The 21191-nt window shown below is 37.2% G+C and overlaps 1 protein-coding gene across 7 annotated transcripts in view; it reads right to left on the reverse strand.

The window, feature by feature from the left end:
- Positions 1 to 1985: 1985 nt before the first annotated feature.
- BORA (BORA aurora kinase A activator) overlaps positions 1986 to 21191 on the reverse strand; it is a 30129-nt gene continuing 10923 nt past the window's right edge. For 5 of the 7 annotated variants that reach the window (XM_055244714.2, XM_055244710.2, XM_055244715.2 and 2 more), the window contains 7 exons: positions 16230 to 16295; positions 15278 to 15334; positions 14633 to 14859; positions 13739 to 13871; positions 11055 to 11665; positions 4379 to 4510; positions 1986 to 3057 (listed from right to left, as the gene is read on the reverse strand). In XM_055244714.2, coding sequence (XP_055100689.2) covers positions 2992 to 3057; positions 4379 to 4510; positions 11055 to 11665; positions 13739 to 13871; positions 14633 to 14859; positions 15278 to 15334; positions 16230 to 16295 — 1292 coding nt within the window. In that variant the 3' untranslated portion in view covers positions 1986 to 2991. Of the gene's footprint in view, positions 3058 to 4378; positions 4511 to 11054; positions 11673 to 13738; positions 13872 to 14632; positions 14860 to 15277; positions 15335 to 16229; positions 16296 to 21191 lie in introns of all 7 variants that reach the window. The other 2 variants (XM_055244712.2, XM_055244713.2) reach the window with 2 other exon arrangements.

Raw genomic sequence — 21191 nt, forward strand, 5'->3', positions numbered from 1 at the left:
CTGTAGGCAGTTGTAACACAGTGCTAAGTATTTGTGTATCTAAACATATCTAAACATAGAAAAGGTACAGTAAAAATACATATACAGATATATGTAAGATATAAAATGGTACACCTATTTAGGACATTTACCATGAACAAGTTGGCAGGACTAGAAGCTGGCTCTGGGTGAGTCAGTAAGTGGTTAGTGAATGTGAAGGCCATGATATTACCGTGCACTACTGTAGACTTTTATAAACACTATACACTTAGGCTACATAAAGTAATTTCACTATGATGTTACCATGGCTGTGTCCCCAGGCAATAGGAATTTTTCAGCTCCATTGTAATCTTACGGGATCATTATATATTTGGCCATTGTTGACCAAAAGTTATGCAGCACGTCATTATAATTTTGATGTGTCACAAAACATTACTCATTTGATTCCCCCCACCCCCGCCAACCATTTAAAAAAGTTTGCCGGCTAGCTGCGGTGGCTCACGCCTGTAATCCTAGCATTTTGGGAGGCCGAGGCGGGTGGATCACCTGATGTCAGGAGTTTGAGACCAGCCTGGCCAACACGGTAAAACCCCATCTCTACTAAAAATACAAAAACTTAGTTGGGTGTAATGGCGGACGCCTGTAATCCCAGCTACGTGGGAGGCTGAGGCAGGAGAATCGCTTGAACCTAGGAGGCGGAAGTTGCAGTGAGCCGAGATTGCACCACTGCAGTTGAGCCTGGGTGATGAGAGTGAGACTCCGTCGCAAAAAAAAAAAAAAAAAAAATTAGCCAGGTGTGGTGGCAAGTGCCTTTAATCCCACCTACTCAGGAGGCTGAGGAAGGAGAATCGCTTGAACCTGGGAGGCAGAGGTTGCAGTGAGCCAAGATCACGCCACTGCACTCCAGCCTGCGTGACAGAACGAGACTGTCTCAAAAAAAAGAATAAAAACTGCCTACAGGCTATAGTTAACCTGCAATAGAGAAGAAAGGGAAGTAGGGCAGTGCATGACTGGCCTTAGGTTTTTTCTTTCCAAGTTTATTTTCTTGTGCTTCAGCTACTAGAAAGGTTTAATTCAGGGATAAGTCCCAATTGAGTAGTTCAAGATGATCAGAGACTTTGCTATTTTCCCCTAAGTTTCTATTCCATCATCTAAAATGTTCTGTTTCTAGTGCCAGTTCTTATGCTAAGCAGGTTACATGGAATATATCATCACTTAACTCAAAAAGCCCTGTTAAGCCAGGACTGTTATCTCCATTTAACAGATGAGAAAATGGAGGTTTATGGTCTGTTCACACACTGCTATGAAGAAATACCCCAAACTGGGTAATTAATTAACAAAGGAAAGAGGTTTAATGGACTCAGTTCCGCATTGCTGGGGAGGCCTCAGGACACTTACAATCATGGCAGAAGGCAAAGGAGAAGCAGGCACCTTTTTCACAGCGCGGCAGGACGAAATGACTGCCAGCAGGGGAAATGCCAGACGCTTATAAAACCTTCAGATCTCATGAGACTGGCTCACTATCACGGGAACAGCATGGAGGAAACCGCCCCCATGATCCAGTTACCTCCACCTGGTCCCACCCTTGACACGTGGGGATTGTTACAGTTCAAGGTTAGATTTGGGTGAGGACACAAAGCCGTACCACATCAGCCCAGATCAAGTAGTGACAGAGTAGGGATTTGAATACAGGTTATAGTCACTATTTTGTTATTTCTTGACTTGTACTATTAAAAAACTGTAGCCAGTGAGGCTTCTACCCTTAGTACCCAGAACTCCTTTTATGTATAGCAATTGCTTTTAGGTAAATTTATACTGAGTTTAACACCTGTGTGATTAAAGACAACTTTCCAATGCAGTATCTGTAGCCATGGCCCCTAATGGCTATTAGTGTTCATGGTTAGTGTGTTGGAGAAGATGAGCCAGGTACATAACGCGGCACATTTTCTGCAGATCAGCAGTAAGGTTTCAAGGTACAGTTATGGAGGAAAGAAGAAAATGACACATTGATAACATAGGTCTTTATTTCCTAAGGGTACATATGAATGATTCCCTTTTGAATGAGACAGTTTTTAAAAGTTGATTTATAAATACAAAAATACATTCTCCAAAGATAGTATTTCCAAACTGTTATATACCCATCTACTCCCAACATGGATATAAGTTTTTTTAAAAAATAGTTGTATATAACATATGTATCTGCCCCAGTGTTACTTCACAGGCCTACGCCCTATAGGAACTCCACTCTCCCAGCCCCTTTTTCTCTTGGTTCTCCCACATTCTTTTTCTCCCACATCCTTACCCACGTTTGAGCTGGAAAGGATGTCCCTACCCTAGGCATGAGGTATATTTTATTCTGGGCACCACACATTTGCCCCATAGATAACAATACATGTGATGATGTCGCTAGTACTACCTTTCTAGTATTTACATACTTAAAAGTAGTAACTAGAACAGTTATCACTGGAACTAAGAATTTTCCCCACAGAGGTGAACAGACAGTTCAATAATTAAAATTTCAGGAAACCTGTTTAATTTCCTTTTTTGTATCTTCGATAAGTTAGTTTTATATCTAAGATTTCTTCACATGGGTTATAATTCATCTGTATGTTCAAGCTTTCATGTAAAAATATATAGTGCCTTCAGTTTTAACATAGTTTCACATGTTCTCAGAACTGCTAAATTCAGTGCTATCAGTAAGGCTTAGTAAGCAGTTCATTGGCCCTGTAAGATAGGAGCACTCAGCTCTGTCACAATTTGTTGTTAAACACATCACTCAATGTACGTATAAAAATATTTATTGATAAAAAATAAACTTATAATTCAGCAACTTGAAGTTCCAGGAGCATTTCTGTTGTTCCTATGTCAGTAAGCCCTTGATTTTTCACATTAAGAAGGGAAAGCTAAGCATGTTACTTGTAATTTTTTCCCAGTCACCATCACATTGATCCTGTGCACCATGATATATGCGAGGAACTCTTAAGCTTAGTCTTTGATTCTGACAGAGGTATTCTATGGACTGCTGCATTGAAAAGGACTTGCTGTTTTCATCCAACACCTCTGTGTTGTGTGGTCTTGCTGTGAAAAAGAAGACAATACCTTGTTTTCAGTTTAAGTAGGACCACTGGAGGATGAAATTATCGGGACTGTTTTTAAAACCTAAAAGCACGTTTCTTTAGCTGAACTCTGAAGGGACAGTAAAGATACAGTATTTTATAAATCAATATTCTGTATCAAAAAGCATCCCAATGCTTTGAGAGGCCAAGGTGGGAGGATCGCATGAGCCCAGGAGTTTGGGACTAGCCCTGGCAACATAGTGAGACCCTGTCTCTACAAAAAATTTTAAAAAGCTGGGTGTGGTGGCACATGCCTGTAGTCCTAGCCACTCAGGAGGCTGAGGTGGTAAGACTGTTTGAGTCTGGGAGGTGAAGGCTACAGTGAGCTGTGGTCATGCCACTACACTCTAGCCTGGGTTACAGAATGAGACCTCGTCTCAAAAAAAAAATAAAATTTAAAAAAATCCTTCATGTATCTCTACTTATGTTTAGACAGACAACTGCATCCTGAAATGGGATGGATTTTGTTCAGGTTAATATTAGAAGAGACCTGCTCTGATACTACATACAACAGAAAGGCAATTTGCTCGTACTACATATAACAGGAAAACTAAGGTGGCCTCCCTATTAAACGTTGGTTGCACATTTGCTGATATTTATAGTATTTTATAAGAAACTGGCATATAACAGCAGGGCGAGGTGGTTCACACCTGTAGTTCTAGCTACTCAGGAGGGTGAGGCAGGAGGATTGCTTGAGCCCAGCAGTTCAAGGCTGTAGTGATCTATGATTCTACAACTGCACTCTAGCCTGGGTGACAGAGTAAGACCCTGTCTCAAAAAAAAAAAAAAAAAAAAAGAAAAAAAAGAAATGGCATACAAGGCTGGGCATGTTGTAATCCCAGTACTTTGGGAGGCTGAGGCAAGAAGACTGCTTGACACCAGGAGTTTGAGACCAGCCTGGGCAACACAGCAGGCCCTGTCTCTACAAAAAAATAGAATGCAAAAAAAAATTGGCATATAAAATTAAAGACTGTCCTGACTAGTGCCTGAAATTATGATGAGTTTCTTCAAGTATGAATATATAACCATCACCTGGAAGGTTCAGTAAATGCCCTCATCAAATATATGCTACCTTTGCACACTTTGTAGTATGTAAGATACTCGTGTTACTATATTCAGAGTAACCAATATATTTAAAGGTTATTGGATGTTAAGAAAACAGGCTTACCTTTTAGTGTTTTAAATTTCATATAGTTTCTCAATAGTACTATTGTCTAATAATCAAAATTATTTTATATTTCTAATCTAAACAATATTACGCTTTCTCTGTATTTTCTCCGTACCTTCATATTAAATGCTTGAGATTTACTCTCAACTTCACACGTTTGTGCATCACTTTCTTTGCAGTAACTTTCTGCCCCAACTGTATCCATAATATTGCTTCCACAATTCTGTGTATTATAGCCACTATCCATCTGACAGGAGAAAAAAGAAAAAAATATATTGTGAGGAACTTAAAAGTCAAATATTTAAATAAGTAAACCACTATAAACTGTCATTCACTATATCTGAACGATCCTAACATGTAATATTGATCATGTTCAACAAAATTCAAAAGTAATGCACAAATATAAAAGGTAGTTCTGCATAGTACTGATTATTGTAGTCATTTTACAATTCCTTTCAATGAAATATATCTTGTAACTTCCTTAAGAATCAGTGAACAGCCTACTGACAAAATGCTTTCCTGTTATTTTGTGATCGTACTTAGTAGACAAAAATGAGTATTAACAACTAACTTCACCTTCCAACGCATTTTCCAGGCTTGTCTGTAAATGGCTTGAGGCATGCTGCCTTTAAAAAAGTGGGTTATATTATATTCACACCTAGTTGTTCACAATAATGCCACATATATAATGGCTCTAGATGTTAGTTGAGCTTTTCATGTTAATAAAAATTGTAGCATCCTAAGATACACTGTTTCAGTGCAAAAGAGCAAAAATGAAAGATTCTAGCAAACTTCCAGCTTGGAAACATTTATTGAGTGTCTCTTAAAAAGGACAGGCACTATCTCTATATATTTAATATTTTTTTCTCCTTTCAACAACCCTATTACTTTACTAGAGAAGGAAATTAAGGCTTAAAAAGCTTAACTTTCACAATGTCATCCAGTGATGAGGTGATGGAGATGTGAGACCTAAGTCCAGGTTCTGTTCACTGCACAACACTCCATTTACCTGTATAATGCTGAGCACCAAAGAAAGCCATCCACAAGGGAATCACTTTGCATTTAAGCCCTCCCTGCAAGTTAGGATCAGAGGGAAGGAAAAAGCTGACTGTCATTTTGTTTCCCTCACAAAGGTACAGACTAGCCTAGAAACTGCAGTCTATCACTTAATAATCCTGAAAAAATGTTCCCAGTTTTCAGGGCTGGATACATATCTGCTTACTACTAGAGGTCATGTTCCATTAGAACAAAAGCCTTGTGAAGTGTAACATTTTTGGAGGAAAGCCTTGTTCTGCTATCATTCAATAGCTACTTGATCAAAAATATAAATGTCAGATTGCTCCCAGAGATTCTGCCAATAGCTCTTCCTTCTAATATTCATCACTGCCAAATAGCTGGCTTATAATGCAATACTAATATGTAACTGGATACATATGGAGGGAAAAGTTACTCATTAGTACAGCAGGAAGTAAGGCATGCGGGGAGTTTGTCCCACACTATGGGAAGAGCAGGATCGACGGGAGCCAAGTTGAGATGGTGGCTGACTTCACTGTTTCTCATCTAGACTTCTGCTAATGTCAATGCCTAATATGTACCAACCAGGCAACAGATACCTTGTTATCCCCCACAGGCATCAAGGTAGGCATCAATCTCACTTTATAGCTAAGAAGGATAAGGGGATAAAAATTAAAAAGTCATGTTCGATTCACTGCTATGTAAATCTTGCCTTAAGATCCCACAGCCTGGAAATAACTCTAATTCAAACTTGGTTCTAATTGCAAACTTTATATTCCAGTTGGGCCATGGTGCCTTTAAATGGTGTCCTATGTCAGTCATTTAACATGCACTTTCTTACTAAATTTATTTTTCTACCACATAAATCAGATGTCATTGTCTTTTAAAACTTCTAATTGGCAACAGTTGTGCCCTGTGATAACATTCCTTGACATCTGGGCCCAGCACTTTAGCCCTTCCCTCATCATTCTCAGTCCTCCTTGTTTGTTACCATTCAGAGGACCTTGCCTTCCATTACTACTTATGTTTTTGCCTTTATTATTATTTTAGGCTGACCACAATTACACATATTTATGATGTACATGATATTTTGATATGTTTACAATGTGTAATGATCAAATCGGGGTAATTAGCATATCCATTAACTCAAACATTTATCATTGCGTTGGGAACTTTCAAAATCTGCTCTTCAAGCTATTTGAAAATATACGATAAATTGCTAATTACACTCACTGTATACAGCTATAGAACACTAGAATTACTCCTCCTATCAAGCTGTACTTTTGTATCCATTAACCAACCTCTCCCTATCCCTGCTCCCCCTACCCTTCCCATCCTCTACTACCTACCACTATTCTACACTCTTCTATGAAATCAACCTTTTTAGCTTCCATATGAGGGAGTACATGTGGTATTTATCTTTCTGTGCCTGGCTTATTTCACTTAATGTCCTCCAGTTTATCCATGTTGCTGCAAATGTAAGGACTTCATTCTTTTTTATGGCTGAATAGTATTCCATTGTGTATATATACCACATTTTCTTTATCCATTCATCTTTTAATGGATACTTAGGGTGATTCCATATTCTGGCTATTATGAGTAGTGCAGCAATAAACACTGGAGTGCAGGTATCTCTTTGACATACTGATTTCTTTTCCTTTGGATATATACCTACTAGTGGGATTCCTGGATCACATGGTAGTTCTATTTTTAGTTTTTTGAAGAACTTCCATAATAGCTGTACTAATTCATATTTCCACCAACAGTGTTCAGGCACTGTTTACTTATATTAATCACAATGATCATGCTAATATCCTGTAATCCTATTATTATCTCCATTTAAAGAAGAAACAAGCTGAAAGAAACTGTCACTTTCTGGGATTTATAAAGCTAACAGAGCTGAGCTATAAACTGAAATCTGCCATTATGGTTTCCCAAGCCCATGTTCTTTAATGCCATGCTCGCCCCTCAACTAAATACATTTGCACCCACACCCATCCTGGCACCCTGCCCTCCTTTAAACATGGAGGAGTTACCACGGCTACTCCTATCAGGGCTCTAGATTCTACCCCCACTTGCATGCCTCAGTTCTGTCACTTATAAAACAGATCACCATTTGACAGATGACAGTATCTATTATATCTGTAAGGTATCACAGGGATTAGCTTCTGACTGTAAAATGCTTGGCATGCTCTCTGGTACTTGAAAAGGACAGGCGACGGATACCTATTAATAATTATATTAACAATTACGTTGCCCAACTCCTAGTTTTTAAAAATCTCCCTCTCGTCTTCATTTAAATGCTGTATGCTGTTTCTTCTGTGTTCCATTATTGGAACATTAAGCATGTGGGAGTTACTTATATCCTATTGTTCAAGGTCATCGCCAAGGTCTGATGGCGAAAATTCAAAAAATTGCCACCTTAGGCATAAATGGGTTAAGTAAAAACAAAGTAAAAAAGCAAACTACAAAAAGATCTGATGTTGATGCTCTTCTCTAGGTATCATTTTCTTTCCCTCCACAACTAAACTCCAGTTATCTACACACGTTATTTCATTACTTCCCCTTCTTTAACCTTCCATTCACTTTTCACCTTGAGGCTGTTCAGTTACTAATTACTTCTCTTACTAGTCCAATAGCCCCTTTTCAAGCCCAATGTTCCTTGCTCCTATTTTGGCAATGCTAACTATTCTTTCCTGCTTAAAATGCTTCATGACACTGTGCTTTCTAAGTGTCCCTTTCTCCTCTTTGGCTGGTTCTTTTCAGTCTCCTTCAGGGGCTGTGCTTCCTTTACCTGATCCCTCAATTCTTCCTCAGGGTTCCAAATCCTGGCTCCCTGTTACTCTCAGTAAATACCATCCCTCTGGTTGAACTTAACCTATGCATGCCTTCTGTTTTTGTTACACAAATATTTAATGAGCGGCTATTACGTGCCAGGTTCTTTTTTATAAGCACTGGGGATAAAAACATGCATGACTGCTGGATTAGTCGTCTGACTGGAAAGAATGCAAAATGTACATGGAATCATGAAAGCATATGGTCTGGCCTGGCTAATGTGATCTGGGAAGGTTTGAGGATGTAATCAATAAGTTGTCAATGAAAAAAATAAATAGGAGTTAACTAAGTAAAATGGGATAGAAATGCTACATAGTATGTGCAAAGGCCCTGTGACAAGAGAAAACGTGGCTATTTAAAACTTTGGAAAGCTAGTGGGACCTAAACAGAGAATGAAGGAAACAAGCTGGAGAGTAGAAAGACCAGCCTTGCCAGCCACATTATAGACTTTTAAAATTAGTACCGAACGCATTTCAAAAATGTAGAAAATAAAAAACTCAATAGAAAGGTTATTATATAAATTGGAGGAAATTGCCCAAAAATTCAAACAAAAAGGCGATTTAAAAAAAAAGATTTTTAGAAATTGGAGAATCAAAAGGCGTTCCAGAGAGAACGCTAGAAGCGGCAGAGGAGAAATCTAAGATATTATTCAAGAAAAGATCCAAGAAGTGAGGGGAATAAGTTTACAGACTGTAAGGGCATTCTGAGTGAAGAGTATAATGGATGGAAAGAAACCTGCACTAAAGGACATCACTGAAATTTCAGAACCCTGTAGACAAAGAAAAATGCCTATCCATGTCCAGGGAGTTGGGGATAAAAAGAGATCATAAACAAAAGATTAAGCACTGAAATAGCTTCAGATCTCTCACTGAAATGGAAGCAATACCTTCAAACTCTGAAGGACATTTCCAAACTCTCAAATGTGAGAGACAGACACGTGATCAGACATGCAATGTCTTTAGAAATGTACTCTTCCTCAGAAAGCTAGTAGAAAGCTAACTATGTGGCAGAATTGTAATGTATGAAACATTTTTAGTAGACATTATGATGTTATGGCCCAAAGAGTAAAACTGAGACTGCTTGGGGGATATCACATAACATATTTTTACCCAATAGAAGGAAGAGGTTTGTAATAGTAAGAGAAATTAAAAAATGAATGGAATAGCCCTGCAAGTGTAATTAAGCATAGATTGTTTGACAAGTTAGTAGTGACTACAATTATGGGAGAATATGCTACCCACAGCTTCCAAAGGTTAGTTGGATTAGATGATGATTAAGGTTTATTTCAACAAAAGTATTTTGTAATTTCTCTATATAAAAAAAAGAGAGAGAGAGAGAAAGTGAAAAAAGGCAGAGAGTGAAAGAAGCAAACAATGCCTTTAAGGCATATACTTTTAAGCCTGTATGTGCTTTTTTCTATTTATGAAACTGTAGAGAAGCTAAAATACGTACAAGTGATTCTAGTATGATCTTTTTTGAGCAATGAAGCTATAAGTCAGGATAGGCAACAGAAGCATAAAAATATGAGCAAAATACTATATTTAATTTTGGGTCATTTAGAATCTTTCCCTGAGTTTTAACTTCAGCATGCCAAAACTGACAACACTAAAGCCTTATAGAGTTGGTGTGAGAATTAAATGAATTAATAAAGTGGTTAGAAGAGTGCCTGGTATATCAAAACACTATGTGAGTATTAGCTATTATTATGAGTCAGTATTAACTTTTGGATTAAAGAACATGGACTCTAAAGCCAGACTGCTGGGATCAAATCTCAGCTCTTCCACTTACTAGTTGTATAGAAACTTTAGGTAATTTACTTCACCTCTCTGACCCTCAGTTTCCTCATCTGTAAAACAGGGAAAATAGTACACATACCTCACAGGATTGCTGTAAAGATTCAACAAATTAAAACATGTAAAGGTCTCAGAATAGGACTTGGCATATTAGTAATGCTACGTCAGTGTTAGATGTTATTGCTATCCCCTTCTGACTTTTGAAGTTCCTTCAAAATTCTCAGCTCAAAGAACACAACAATGAATGGAACAAATGCCTTTCCAAAGTGCTAATTATGAAGTATACGTATCTGTCAAATGGATCAAGTTTTCCTGTTGTCAGAGACATTGCAAAATTGGAAATGTATAATTTCATGAAAAATGTTGCTATAAATCACGTTTCTAAAAGAAAAGTACAAAAATGCATACATAAAAGAACTTTAAGGCTGGGCGCGGTGGCTCATGCCTGTAATCCCAGCACTTTGGGAGGCTAAGGTGGGCGGATCAACTAAGGTCATGAGTTCGAGACCAGCCTGGCCAACAAAGCTAAACCCTATCTCTACAAAAATACAAAAATTAGCCGGGTGTGGTGACGCACGCCTGTAGTCCCAGCTACTCGGGAGGCTGAGGCAGGAGAATTGCTTCAACCCGGAAGGTGGAGGTTGCACTGAGCCAAGATCAAGCCACTGCACTCCAGCCTGGGTGACAGAGTGAGATCTCATCTCAAAAAAAAAAACACAAGTGCTCTAAACTCTGTTTATCCCCCCTAAATCACATAAAGGAAAAACAAAAATGATTTTATTTTTAGAATACAAATACTATACCAGACCTTGCATGTTTTGGGGGACTGGATCCACATGAAACAGTGATGAATCCTGCCTGACTCTAGCAGGATTGATTTCTCTAGAGCAGGCTAATTTCTTTTCTGCTCTCATCTGTTCCTACTCCATATAATCAGTTAATGTGAATATGAAATATGTCTTATCAGTCATAATTAAAATAAATTTACTCTTCTCCTATCACTTAGTATTAATATTTTTTAAAAATATTATATAATACTATAGTCCTCATGTTTAATCCATTATCTTTGTTATACTATAATCTTAGAAAAGAAAGGATAAAGAACACCAAGGCAGTGAGGAAGGGGCTATAGAATATTAAATACCTTACCTGAATGTTACTGCTTTCATAAGGAATGACACTGCTTTCAGCAAGAGGTGACATGCACATATGAGAGTTTTCAATACTGAAGGCAATGCCACTCACAAAATCAGTCATGGGTAAACTGCCATTATCAACCGGCTCTTTAATCCAAGTGTTCTCATCTGCTGTCTCTATAGGATCAACCATATCCACAGTGTTATTGTCTTTCTCCCTTTCAACATCCTGCAACAGTGCTAATTCTTTCTCAGAAGAACTGGACTGATTTTGTATAACAGACATGGCAGTCACAACCAAATGTGTACCATGTGTAGAAGCCTCATTACTAAACTGCCGTAGGTGTATTCCAGCAGCATCCATGGCTGGTGATGAGACATCTGTGGAAGGAATATTCTCTTTATCTTCCTCATCTTCACCTTGAGTCTCAAGAGTAAAAGGTATCTGAATCAGTGGGGTCCGATACTGAGTACCACCGCTATACATCTGAAGTCTCATAGGAGACCAATTTTTAATTGGCGAGCAGCCATCTATATAAGGACTTCTGATACATGGATTAGTTATCCCATTAGAATTTGTTCCAGATGAAGCATCAGGAGAATGAACAGTAAACTTCCTTTGTTCTGAAAGGTGGGAAGGGAAAAAAATCACATCACAAAAACATGAAAATGGAAAAGTCACTACTAAATGGTAATCATGTTTCATGCCAGGAAAAACTGCATTTCTCTAATAGTTGTGTTGTTTACCAAAGTGAAATTCTGATGTCAAAAACAATAGCACAAATGGATGTGTCTTAATAAGCAAGACGAGGCTCTTAAAAAATAATTTATTTGGCACTTTCTCTCTCTCTTTTTTTTTTTGAGATAGGGTCTCACTCTGTCGCCCAGGCTGGAGTGCAGTGGCACAATCACAGCTCACTGCAGCCTTGAACTCCCCAGGCTGAGGTGATCCTCCCACCCTAGCCCCAAGTTAGCTGGAACTACAGGCATATCACCATGCCTGGCTAATTTCGGTTTTTTGTGGGTTTTTTTTGGTAGAGATGGGGTTTCACCATGTTGCCCAGGCTTGTCTTGAACTCCTGGGCTCAAGCAATCCACTGGCCTCGGCCTCCCAAAATGCTGGGATTACAGGTGTGAGCCATTGCATCTGGTCACTTTCTCTTTTTTAATTAAATTATTTTACTCACTGAGAATTATTTGCTTATGAGCATACTGCTATTATACTAACATTGTTCAAATACACGGAAAATCCCTAGCAAATCGGCTGAAACCTACAACTTAACAGCTGTGCCTGGCAAATGAAAAATGTAAAAATACATGTGTTTATGTAAAATACCATAAGCAATATGAAAAAACAAACAAAAAATTGGAAAATATCTGCAACAATAAAGAGCCTAACAATGATAATCAGAATGATAAAAATGCTTTAAAACTTTAAAAATACTTTTTGTAACTTAATTAGCTTAATAAAAACAAAAGTTTTAAAAATGGACGTAACAACCTTTCCAATGGTAAACATGCATATGAAAAGTGTTCAGCCACATAAATAAAAAAAAATACGGAAGTTAAAGCAAGGGAAGGCCATTCATTTAATAATAACACTAGGTTGAACTAACAATTCCCCCCCAAAAACATAAATGACAATAAATATTTGGAAAGAACTTAATGTCATTAGTGACCAAAGATACAAAATTTAAAGCAGTAAGAGATCTTTTTGTAATATGCCAAATTTGTAAACATCAAAAATAATACCAGTGTTTCTCGTTGGGAAGAAATGATTTTCTTACAAACTACTCATGAAAATTTCAATTGGTACAACCTTTTATGAGGAAAATTTGGCAAGATTCATCAAAAGCCTTAAAAACATTCACCCCCTTTGACCAAATAAGTTCACTTCTGAGAATTTAATCTAAGAATATAAATATGTATAATATCACATACCCATAAGGATATTAGTTTTGTGATAAAGAAAACTTAGAAAAATTTAAATGTTTATCAATGGTTGAAAACGAATGATGCATTCATATGAAATATATAGCAATTCAAAGTTGTGCTTTGAGACAATTATAAATGACTTGAACAACCTATGAAAACACTCATAGAATGCTTTGTGAAAAAGGCAGGATCTAGAACCATCTCTATATATGTATATACATGTATGTAACCGTATGTGTATATCCATATATACACAGACTAGCAAAATAGAGTTTTCAGTTTTCCAATTTTGTGTACTAAGTTTTTAAAAGCTGTGAATAGTTTTCAAAAAGTGCTATAATTTTTACAAAGAGAAATTCATGTATTGCAGAGAGAAATGTGTAAATTTCCACACATCATATTTACATTAAAAACTTTAATCAAATATACCTATACAAAATGTGAATATTACCAAAGTCTAAACCTACAGGTCAGAAGGCATACGAAAACCAACTTGTCTCTAAAATTGCTAAATTTCCTTTGATAGTGTTTGATGTAAATATTGCTAATTAAAGTAACTGTATTTAACATTACAGTAGAAACTGGTGAGAATTCCAGCCTTTGAAGGTAAACTGTTCTTTTATTTAAAAATCAAAGTTTCTAAATGTTAGAAAGTTAGTGATCATTTTGAGCTCTATCATTAAGACAAATTAAAAGAACCTCTCTAATAACAAATATTGATAGTATAAAACTTTTAACTAGGTATTTTATTATGAGACATACCTGAGAGTGCAGTCTCTCCTATCTGAAATTCAATTGGTGAGAAAGTGGGTGAAGAAATAGGCGAAGGACTAGTTATGCTTCCCAAGCTGTATTTTTTTGCACTAGCCTGAATAGGGCTAGAAGAAAACTGCCCCTGTAATAAAATTAAATAGTAAATAAATGTACATGTTCTCTTCCTTAACTCTTATGCTGCATACTATTTATCACGGTCTTCAAAACACACTTATAAACTAGGAATAGTTCACAAGAACCACCAAAAGACACCTTGCAACAAAGACAACTAAGAAGATTGCTACAAAAATTCTGAAATAGTATCAAATATGTTAGTCAAAATATAAACACATTGTATTTGAACAAACCATTAAGTTTCACACTAAGCAACCATCTGTGAAAAATTTTTAAATAATTTACTCTATTAATGCCAAGCCAGTTGTATTATACTGTAAATCTCACATACTTTAGTAAATAACCTATGCTGAATTTCCTTGAGACTCATGATAAATCTGGTCATCCTGTACATATCTAAATACAAAATTGAAGAGTCTGACCTAAAACATGCCTATCACTAATGATAACATATGAACTAGAGTTAGTTTCTGTGAAGCATCATACTCAAAAGACAACCATCCCTCCTTCTGAAAGCAATCTGGGCAGCTCGGTCCAACTACATCTCACAGTGGTGTCCAAGGGAGAGAATACAGTCATGAGTTCTTAGTTTCTGTTTCTGCTTAGGCCAGTAAAGGCCCTTCCTCATCCCTCTTTTCCACTTATTACTAGAGACAGAAACCAAAAACCATGGCTTCAGGCTGCTGAAAGCCTAAGATAGAACAACAACAAAATGTGGGTTCAAGCTTGACAGCATATTAGCCAACTGCTTTTTAGTATACTTCTCACCGAACTTGGTGTCTGCAAGGGGCTCCTACACTTTACAGGAGACAAATCTATTGAATAAAACATCTCAAGTGATGTTTGAACACCACTATGAGGACTTCTGGGAGAAGCCGAAGGTAAGGAGTCAGAGATGCTTCCGTTCCCATCTAAAAACAGCTTTCTTCTGAGGGATGAAGAACTGAGGTTTCCAGGAGATTGATCTGCAAATTCATCAGCTCTAAAATAGTCACCTATATTTAATAATAGGAGAAAAGGCAAAGCTAGTCATTTTAAAGGGCAATTATACTTCTGTTACTCAACTTTTAAGAAGCCAGCATGCACTATGTTTGAATTTTTTCCCGAAAAGAGGGCAAAGTTTAATTGCATATGTGATGTTTTACATCTTAAATTATTCCTTAGTTTTTAAGTGCTACATTGTTAGTATACTATCAATAAAATGTTTATAGTTTCTGTCTATAGTAATAAAGTTCACTATGATAATAAGGCTAATTCAAACCATGTTCAAGAAAAAGAGAAATTTCAGGGCAGTTTCCCCACTTCTTTAGAAGAGGCACTGCCACATATTTCCCATGTTACCATTTACAAAAAGCCAGCCAAACAAAACCTTTGGTTCAAGTTATTAAAGGTTTAAACAAATACAGTATTTACCTAATATATTTTCTAAATTAAAATCCACAGGAAGAGACAGCAATGTCTGACAAGCAGCTGGAAACAAGCAAATAAATAAACAAGTTCAAACGTGGGATAAATCAATGGAAGTATACAATATGCAATTCAGCATGTGCTGCCCAGTCAACCATCTCCCTGTAATGTTCCAGCCAAATGGAATTATTCCATTTCTGCATTCTATTACATACCCTGCCACCTTTCTAGAAGTGGTTTCCCACACTCTCCGCCACTGGTGTAAACATGTTAATAGTAAAAGTTAACTCCTGGCTCTGGTACTTGCACTTGAAAAGGAAGCCAGCCTATATCTGGGGGGAGATTTCTCACATTAACCAATTTTCAAAAGAATGCTTTCCAAGACCAGAAATCAATTCACATGCTTTGAACAAGAAAGCAAAACACTACTGCTATTTCTAAAACATGGCTGGATACATCTGTTCTACTATACTTGTTTTTAAAGGTCAGCTCTCATATGGTTATTATGTAGCTAATTGAAAAAATCCAAACAGGCCAGGCTTGGTGTGGCTCACACCTGTAATCTTAGCACTTTTGGGGGCCAAAGTGGGCGGATCGCTTGAGCCCAGGAGTTCGAGAACAGCCTGGGCAACATGGTGAAATGCTGTCTCTACAAAAAAATACAAAAATTAGCCAGGTGTGGTGGCGGGTGCCTGTAGTCCTAGCTACTGAAGAGGCTGAGGTGGGAGGATCACTGGAGCTCGGGAGGTCAAGGTTGCAATGAGCTCTTGATTGTGCCACTGCACTCCAGCCTGGGTGACAGAGTGTAACCCTGTCTCAAAAAAATAAAAATAAATTAAAAAAAAAGAAAAAGGAAACAATTTCAATTCCAGAGTAAAGTGTTACTACCTGAACTGGGTTTAGAATCCAATGTAGCTTAAATGGAACATACTTCTTTTCAAATTGTGTTCGTACTCACCATTGCTTTTCTCAGAGTGAATGGTCAGCTTTTTTCCAATTGGAGAGTCGCTATTTGTGTTAGTGCCTGTAAGACATTTTAAGTGAAAAATCCTATGTTTTATACTCTTCATTTGCTTTAGCATTACTTTTTCCAAAGTAAAAAATTAAGAAAGTGGAAACTTATTTTGTAACATTAAAAAAAAATCTGCATATATAAGTATATATTTTGGTATGTTTCTATTATTTTTTTACCTTTGAGGGAATACAAGGATAAAACTAAAGGATTACCACAGCAAATAAGGAGGCACCAAGCAATTTTTTTTTTACATTTTTCTTTAAATAATTGTATACATTTATGGGGTACAGTGTGATGTTTCAATACATGTATACACTGTGACAAGAGCAAATCAGGCTAATCAACATATCCATTGCCTCAAATACTTTTCTTTGTGGTGGGAACATTTAAAATCCACTTTCAGCAATTTTGAAATATATGATACCTCATTATCAGCTATAGTTACCTGGCTGTGCAACAGATCACCAGAACTTATTCCTCCTGTCTAACTGAAACTTTGTACCCTTTGACCGACATCTCCCCCATGACCCCTCCTCCCTACCGTCTGGTAACCACCACTCTATTCTCTACTTCTAAGAGTCTGACTTTTTTAGATTCTACATAATAAGTGAAATCATTCAGTATTTGTCTTTCTGTGGCTGGCTTTTTTCACTTAGCATAATGTCCTCTAGATTCATATATGTTGTCACAAATGACAAAATTTCCTCTTTTTTAAGGCTGAATACTATTCCATTGTGTGTGTGTGTGTGTATATATATATATATATATATATATATATACATACACACCGCATTTTTAAAAATCCATTCATCTGTTGATGGACACTTAAGTTGACTCCATATCTTGCCTGTTGTGATTAACGATGAAGCAATAAATATGAGAGTGCAGGTATCTCTTTGAACTAGTAATTTCGGTTCCTTTGGATATATACCCAGTAGTAGGACTGATGAATCCCAAAAGTAGTATTTTTTTTTTAAGGAAATGATGGTTACTCTTCATGACGTCAACCTTAAAAGGTTAGGGATACCCTTTAGCTACCCTCAATGTCCTCAACAGATTAAAATGCCAGATTACTTTGACAAAAACTGAAATTTGATCAATAAAACCATAGTTTCTTTCACAAGAAGAGTTAAAAATATGGGTGCAAATTATTTTAACTCTAAAGTTTTATAAGTTGAAAAATCACCAGATTAAAAAAACTAAAAAAACTAAAACCATTTCAAAAAAGACTAATATAAGCAAAATAAAAGGAAGAAAAAGCAAGGGGACCAAACAAACCTCCCTCCCCCCAAAACCAGAAACAACTCAGGAATTCTAAAATAAAATGACAAAATAGAGTGTAGTAACCTAACAATCCTAAATTTTAAAATGGGTAAGTGGGTTGCTGAATAAATTAAAGTTCCCTGTGAAATACTATCAAAACGGGTAAATAAATAAAGAAAATTTTGGATGCAGATGACTTTGTCACTGCATGCACAGTGACCTTCTATAAGGTAGATGTAATCAATACTCTCTCTGCCTAAAACCCTGCAATAGTCTTTAGGATAAAATCCAAACACTTCAATGGCTTACAAAGCCTTTCAAAACCATGTCTATTTTTCTAGCATGGTTGCCATCTAATTAAATATTATTTGAGTACCTAAAACAAACAAACAAGAAACAGGTATCTCTCTCATCTCTAGGTATCTCATGCTCTCTCCTCCCTGCCTTTTCTCCCCTGCATTCCAAGAGTCTAACTCAAATCTCAGCTTAAATTTTATCTTCTGCCAGCATGCCTTCCTTGCTTTCCTCAGACCAGAAAGACACCTACAGCAACATTATCACATCACCTTGCAACTCTATTCCAAGTGTTTTGGTTGTTTCCCCTAGAAGGGCTTAGACAAGTTTAAGACCACAATCAAATGGGGAAAAAAAAAAATCGATGGATTTGGCTGCACCAAAATAAGAATTTCTATGCAACCCAGGATATCAAGAACAAAGAGTAACATACATATGACAGAATGGGAGATAACATTTGAAATGTTTAAGACCAATATAACCACAATATATAAGGTATCTTAGAAATTAACAGGAAAAAAGGGTTAGCAACTCCAATTGAAACATATCAATGAATTACAAATAGACATTTTCTATGAAATGTAAAAGGTCATTAGTCTATGAAGACAAAAATAAAACTGAAACAATCATTTAGAATGTCAAATAACCTATAGGAAAGGCAAAGATGTAAAAGCTGGATAATGCCAAGGGCAGGCAGGGATGCTGGGACACAGGAACCCTAGGGACTGTTGGGGCTGTGCAGACTGCAGATATTCTAGAGAGCACTCTAATACTGTGTAGTCAGATTAGGTAAAGATATATCCTATAACTCAGAAATCCTCTACTTGCGTATATATCCCAGGGAAATTCTCACTCAAGTCCATAAATAAAAACACATGAGGATATGCACTGAAGCACTTTGCTGCATAAATATTAATAATAGTAAATGCTACCAGCACAAGCTAACATGTATAAACAAAACCACTTTTCCCCTCATTCATCATTTTATTTGTTAATCTTTAGGTAGATAACCAAACACCATGTGCTAGGTACATTATCTTAGAGGTACCACAATAACTATCATTTTATAGATAAGGAAACTGAGGCACAGAAAAGCTAAGTAACTCATCTAAAGTCACACAGCTAGTGAGCTTTACTGGGTACAATTCAAACCTAGATAATATTACACTAGAGTAAGGGTCAGCAAACTATTCTTCATGGCGCAAATCTGGCCTTGCACCTATTTTTTTAAATACAGTTTTACTGGTACACACTCACATTCATTCACATATTGTCAGCGGCTGCTTTTGTGGTACAGCAGTAGAGTGGAGTGGTTCCGACAGAGATTGTGTAGTCAGTGAAGGCTTAAGTATTTATTATTGACTCCTTTACCCTTAAGGGCTGCCAACCTTGGCCCTAACGTAGCATCCAATAGAACATTTTCTGTGATGATGGAAATGTTCTCTATCTATACTACTCGATATCCACATGGCTATTGAGCACCTGAAATGTGAATATTGTGAATGGGGAACTCCATTTTTAAATTTAACTTTAAATTTACATAGTCACACATGGCCACAACTGTCAAGAACTATAAAGGGTCTAAGATTCTACCCAACTTGCCAACTAACAGGTGAACATGTCAAAGTTCTATTGGTGCTGGCTAAAGACCTGAGGCTTCTGGGGGCAAAGACAAAGGACTTCATTATTTGCAGCACAGCAGGCAGCATGAACTTAACGTTCCTATTAATTCCCTTTGCTCCCAAGTGCCAAGAAGGTGACATGAAACAGCCCAGTGCAGTGAATTCTTATAATTCTGCATACAAGTTGGAATTTCTCATACAAAAAGCAGGGCTCATTCACCCGACACAGTTTCCAGTTCTGCACCTCAATGTGGTTGATCCAGATATCTGCCTTATATAAATTCCTCCTGGTAACCACCTCCCTATGGGACATCTACATATGGCCTACCTGACTGACCCCCCGACCCTCATACCTCACATCAACTACACAGACATGCCACAGTGACTATCTCTCAGTCACTGTGTGACCTCCTCAATGCATGCCTGCTTGCTTTAAACCCACCAACTAAAACTCTGTTTGGATAATGCCCTGGACCCAATAAAGGCGTTGGCCCATGGGTCCCTTTCTCTCTCTCCCTGACCTCCGTGTGTGGTGTTCAGGCATGCTGTGTACCCCTAGGACTTGTAAGTAATAAAATTTTTATTTCCATCTTGTGTCTCTCCTAATCATGGGAGGAGTGCTCTCTATCTTAAAAGATTCTAAATTAAAATACCCAGGTGGCTGGTGGACACACAATGGGTTTTCACCATAGCTAAGGAACCCCAAGCTTAGGAAATCCCATTCTTTTATGAGAGACTACAAACAAATATGCTCCAAAGGGGACATCATCTTTACTATACTGGACAGCAAAACAAACTTAACCTCTGCTCTGGTGGGACACACTATCTCTACCTTCCAAGGATGTTCACAGGACAAACACCCTAGAAAAGATAGTTTGGAACAGAACCTGTCCATGCCACTTCATGAAAGGTGTGCAGAAATGTGAGGTCTATGGAGAACTGTCTCCCAGCAACACAGTAAACAGCACAGCTCTGAAGCCTATCCTGTTAACCACTGCACTGTTATCGTGGGCTTCATTAGGTTTCAAAGAGTCTAAAGTGTTTTTAGCATCTTCTTGATCCTGCATCACTTGAACTAAAACAGGATACTTGGAACACAAAATGTTATTTAAAAAATCACTTAAGAAGGTTGATTCATCTGTTGAAAAAACCCAACAGTAAAGAATCTGGGGGTGAAAAACTAGTATCTATGAGAATGTCACCTTGGACACACAATTTTAGAGCTAGGAGGGATGTAAATGGACAACTCTAGTTCAATCCTTTTATTTCACAAATAAAAGACTGAGGTACAAAGAGATTGAATAATTTGATCAAGGTCACCTCTCTGGTTTATAAAAGTAGGAAGTTTTACAATCCAGATTTCCATCTACTATTGCATTCTACCATTAATTCATAATGGCTAAGAATACAGCATCTGATTTGAGAATGCCTAATTTTGAATCCAGGATTTCCCACTTTTATCATCTCTGGAACCCTGGACAAATGCTCTCACCTTTCTAAAACTAGGTTTTCCTACCTATAAAATGGGGCCAATAATTACACCTACTTCATATGAGTTGTAAGAAATTACTGAAAGCACTTAGCACTGTCCTGGCATACAGAAAGTACTAACCCAGCTTACCTATTGTTATTGTATTATTATGTTGTGTTTTTTGATAAAGAATGGAACAAACATTCCCTCTTATACTGACAGCATAATTAAGGTGTACTACAATAGACAGCGTAA

Source organism: Symphalangus syndactylus, chromosome 15, assembly GCF_028878055.3.
Source record: "Symphalangus syndactylus isolate Jambi chromosome 15, NHGRI_mSymSyn1-v2.1_pri, whole genome shotgun sequence".
NCBI lineage: Eukaryota > Metazoa > Chordata > Mammalia > Primates > Hylobatidae > Symphalangus > Symphalangus syndactylus.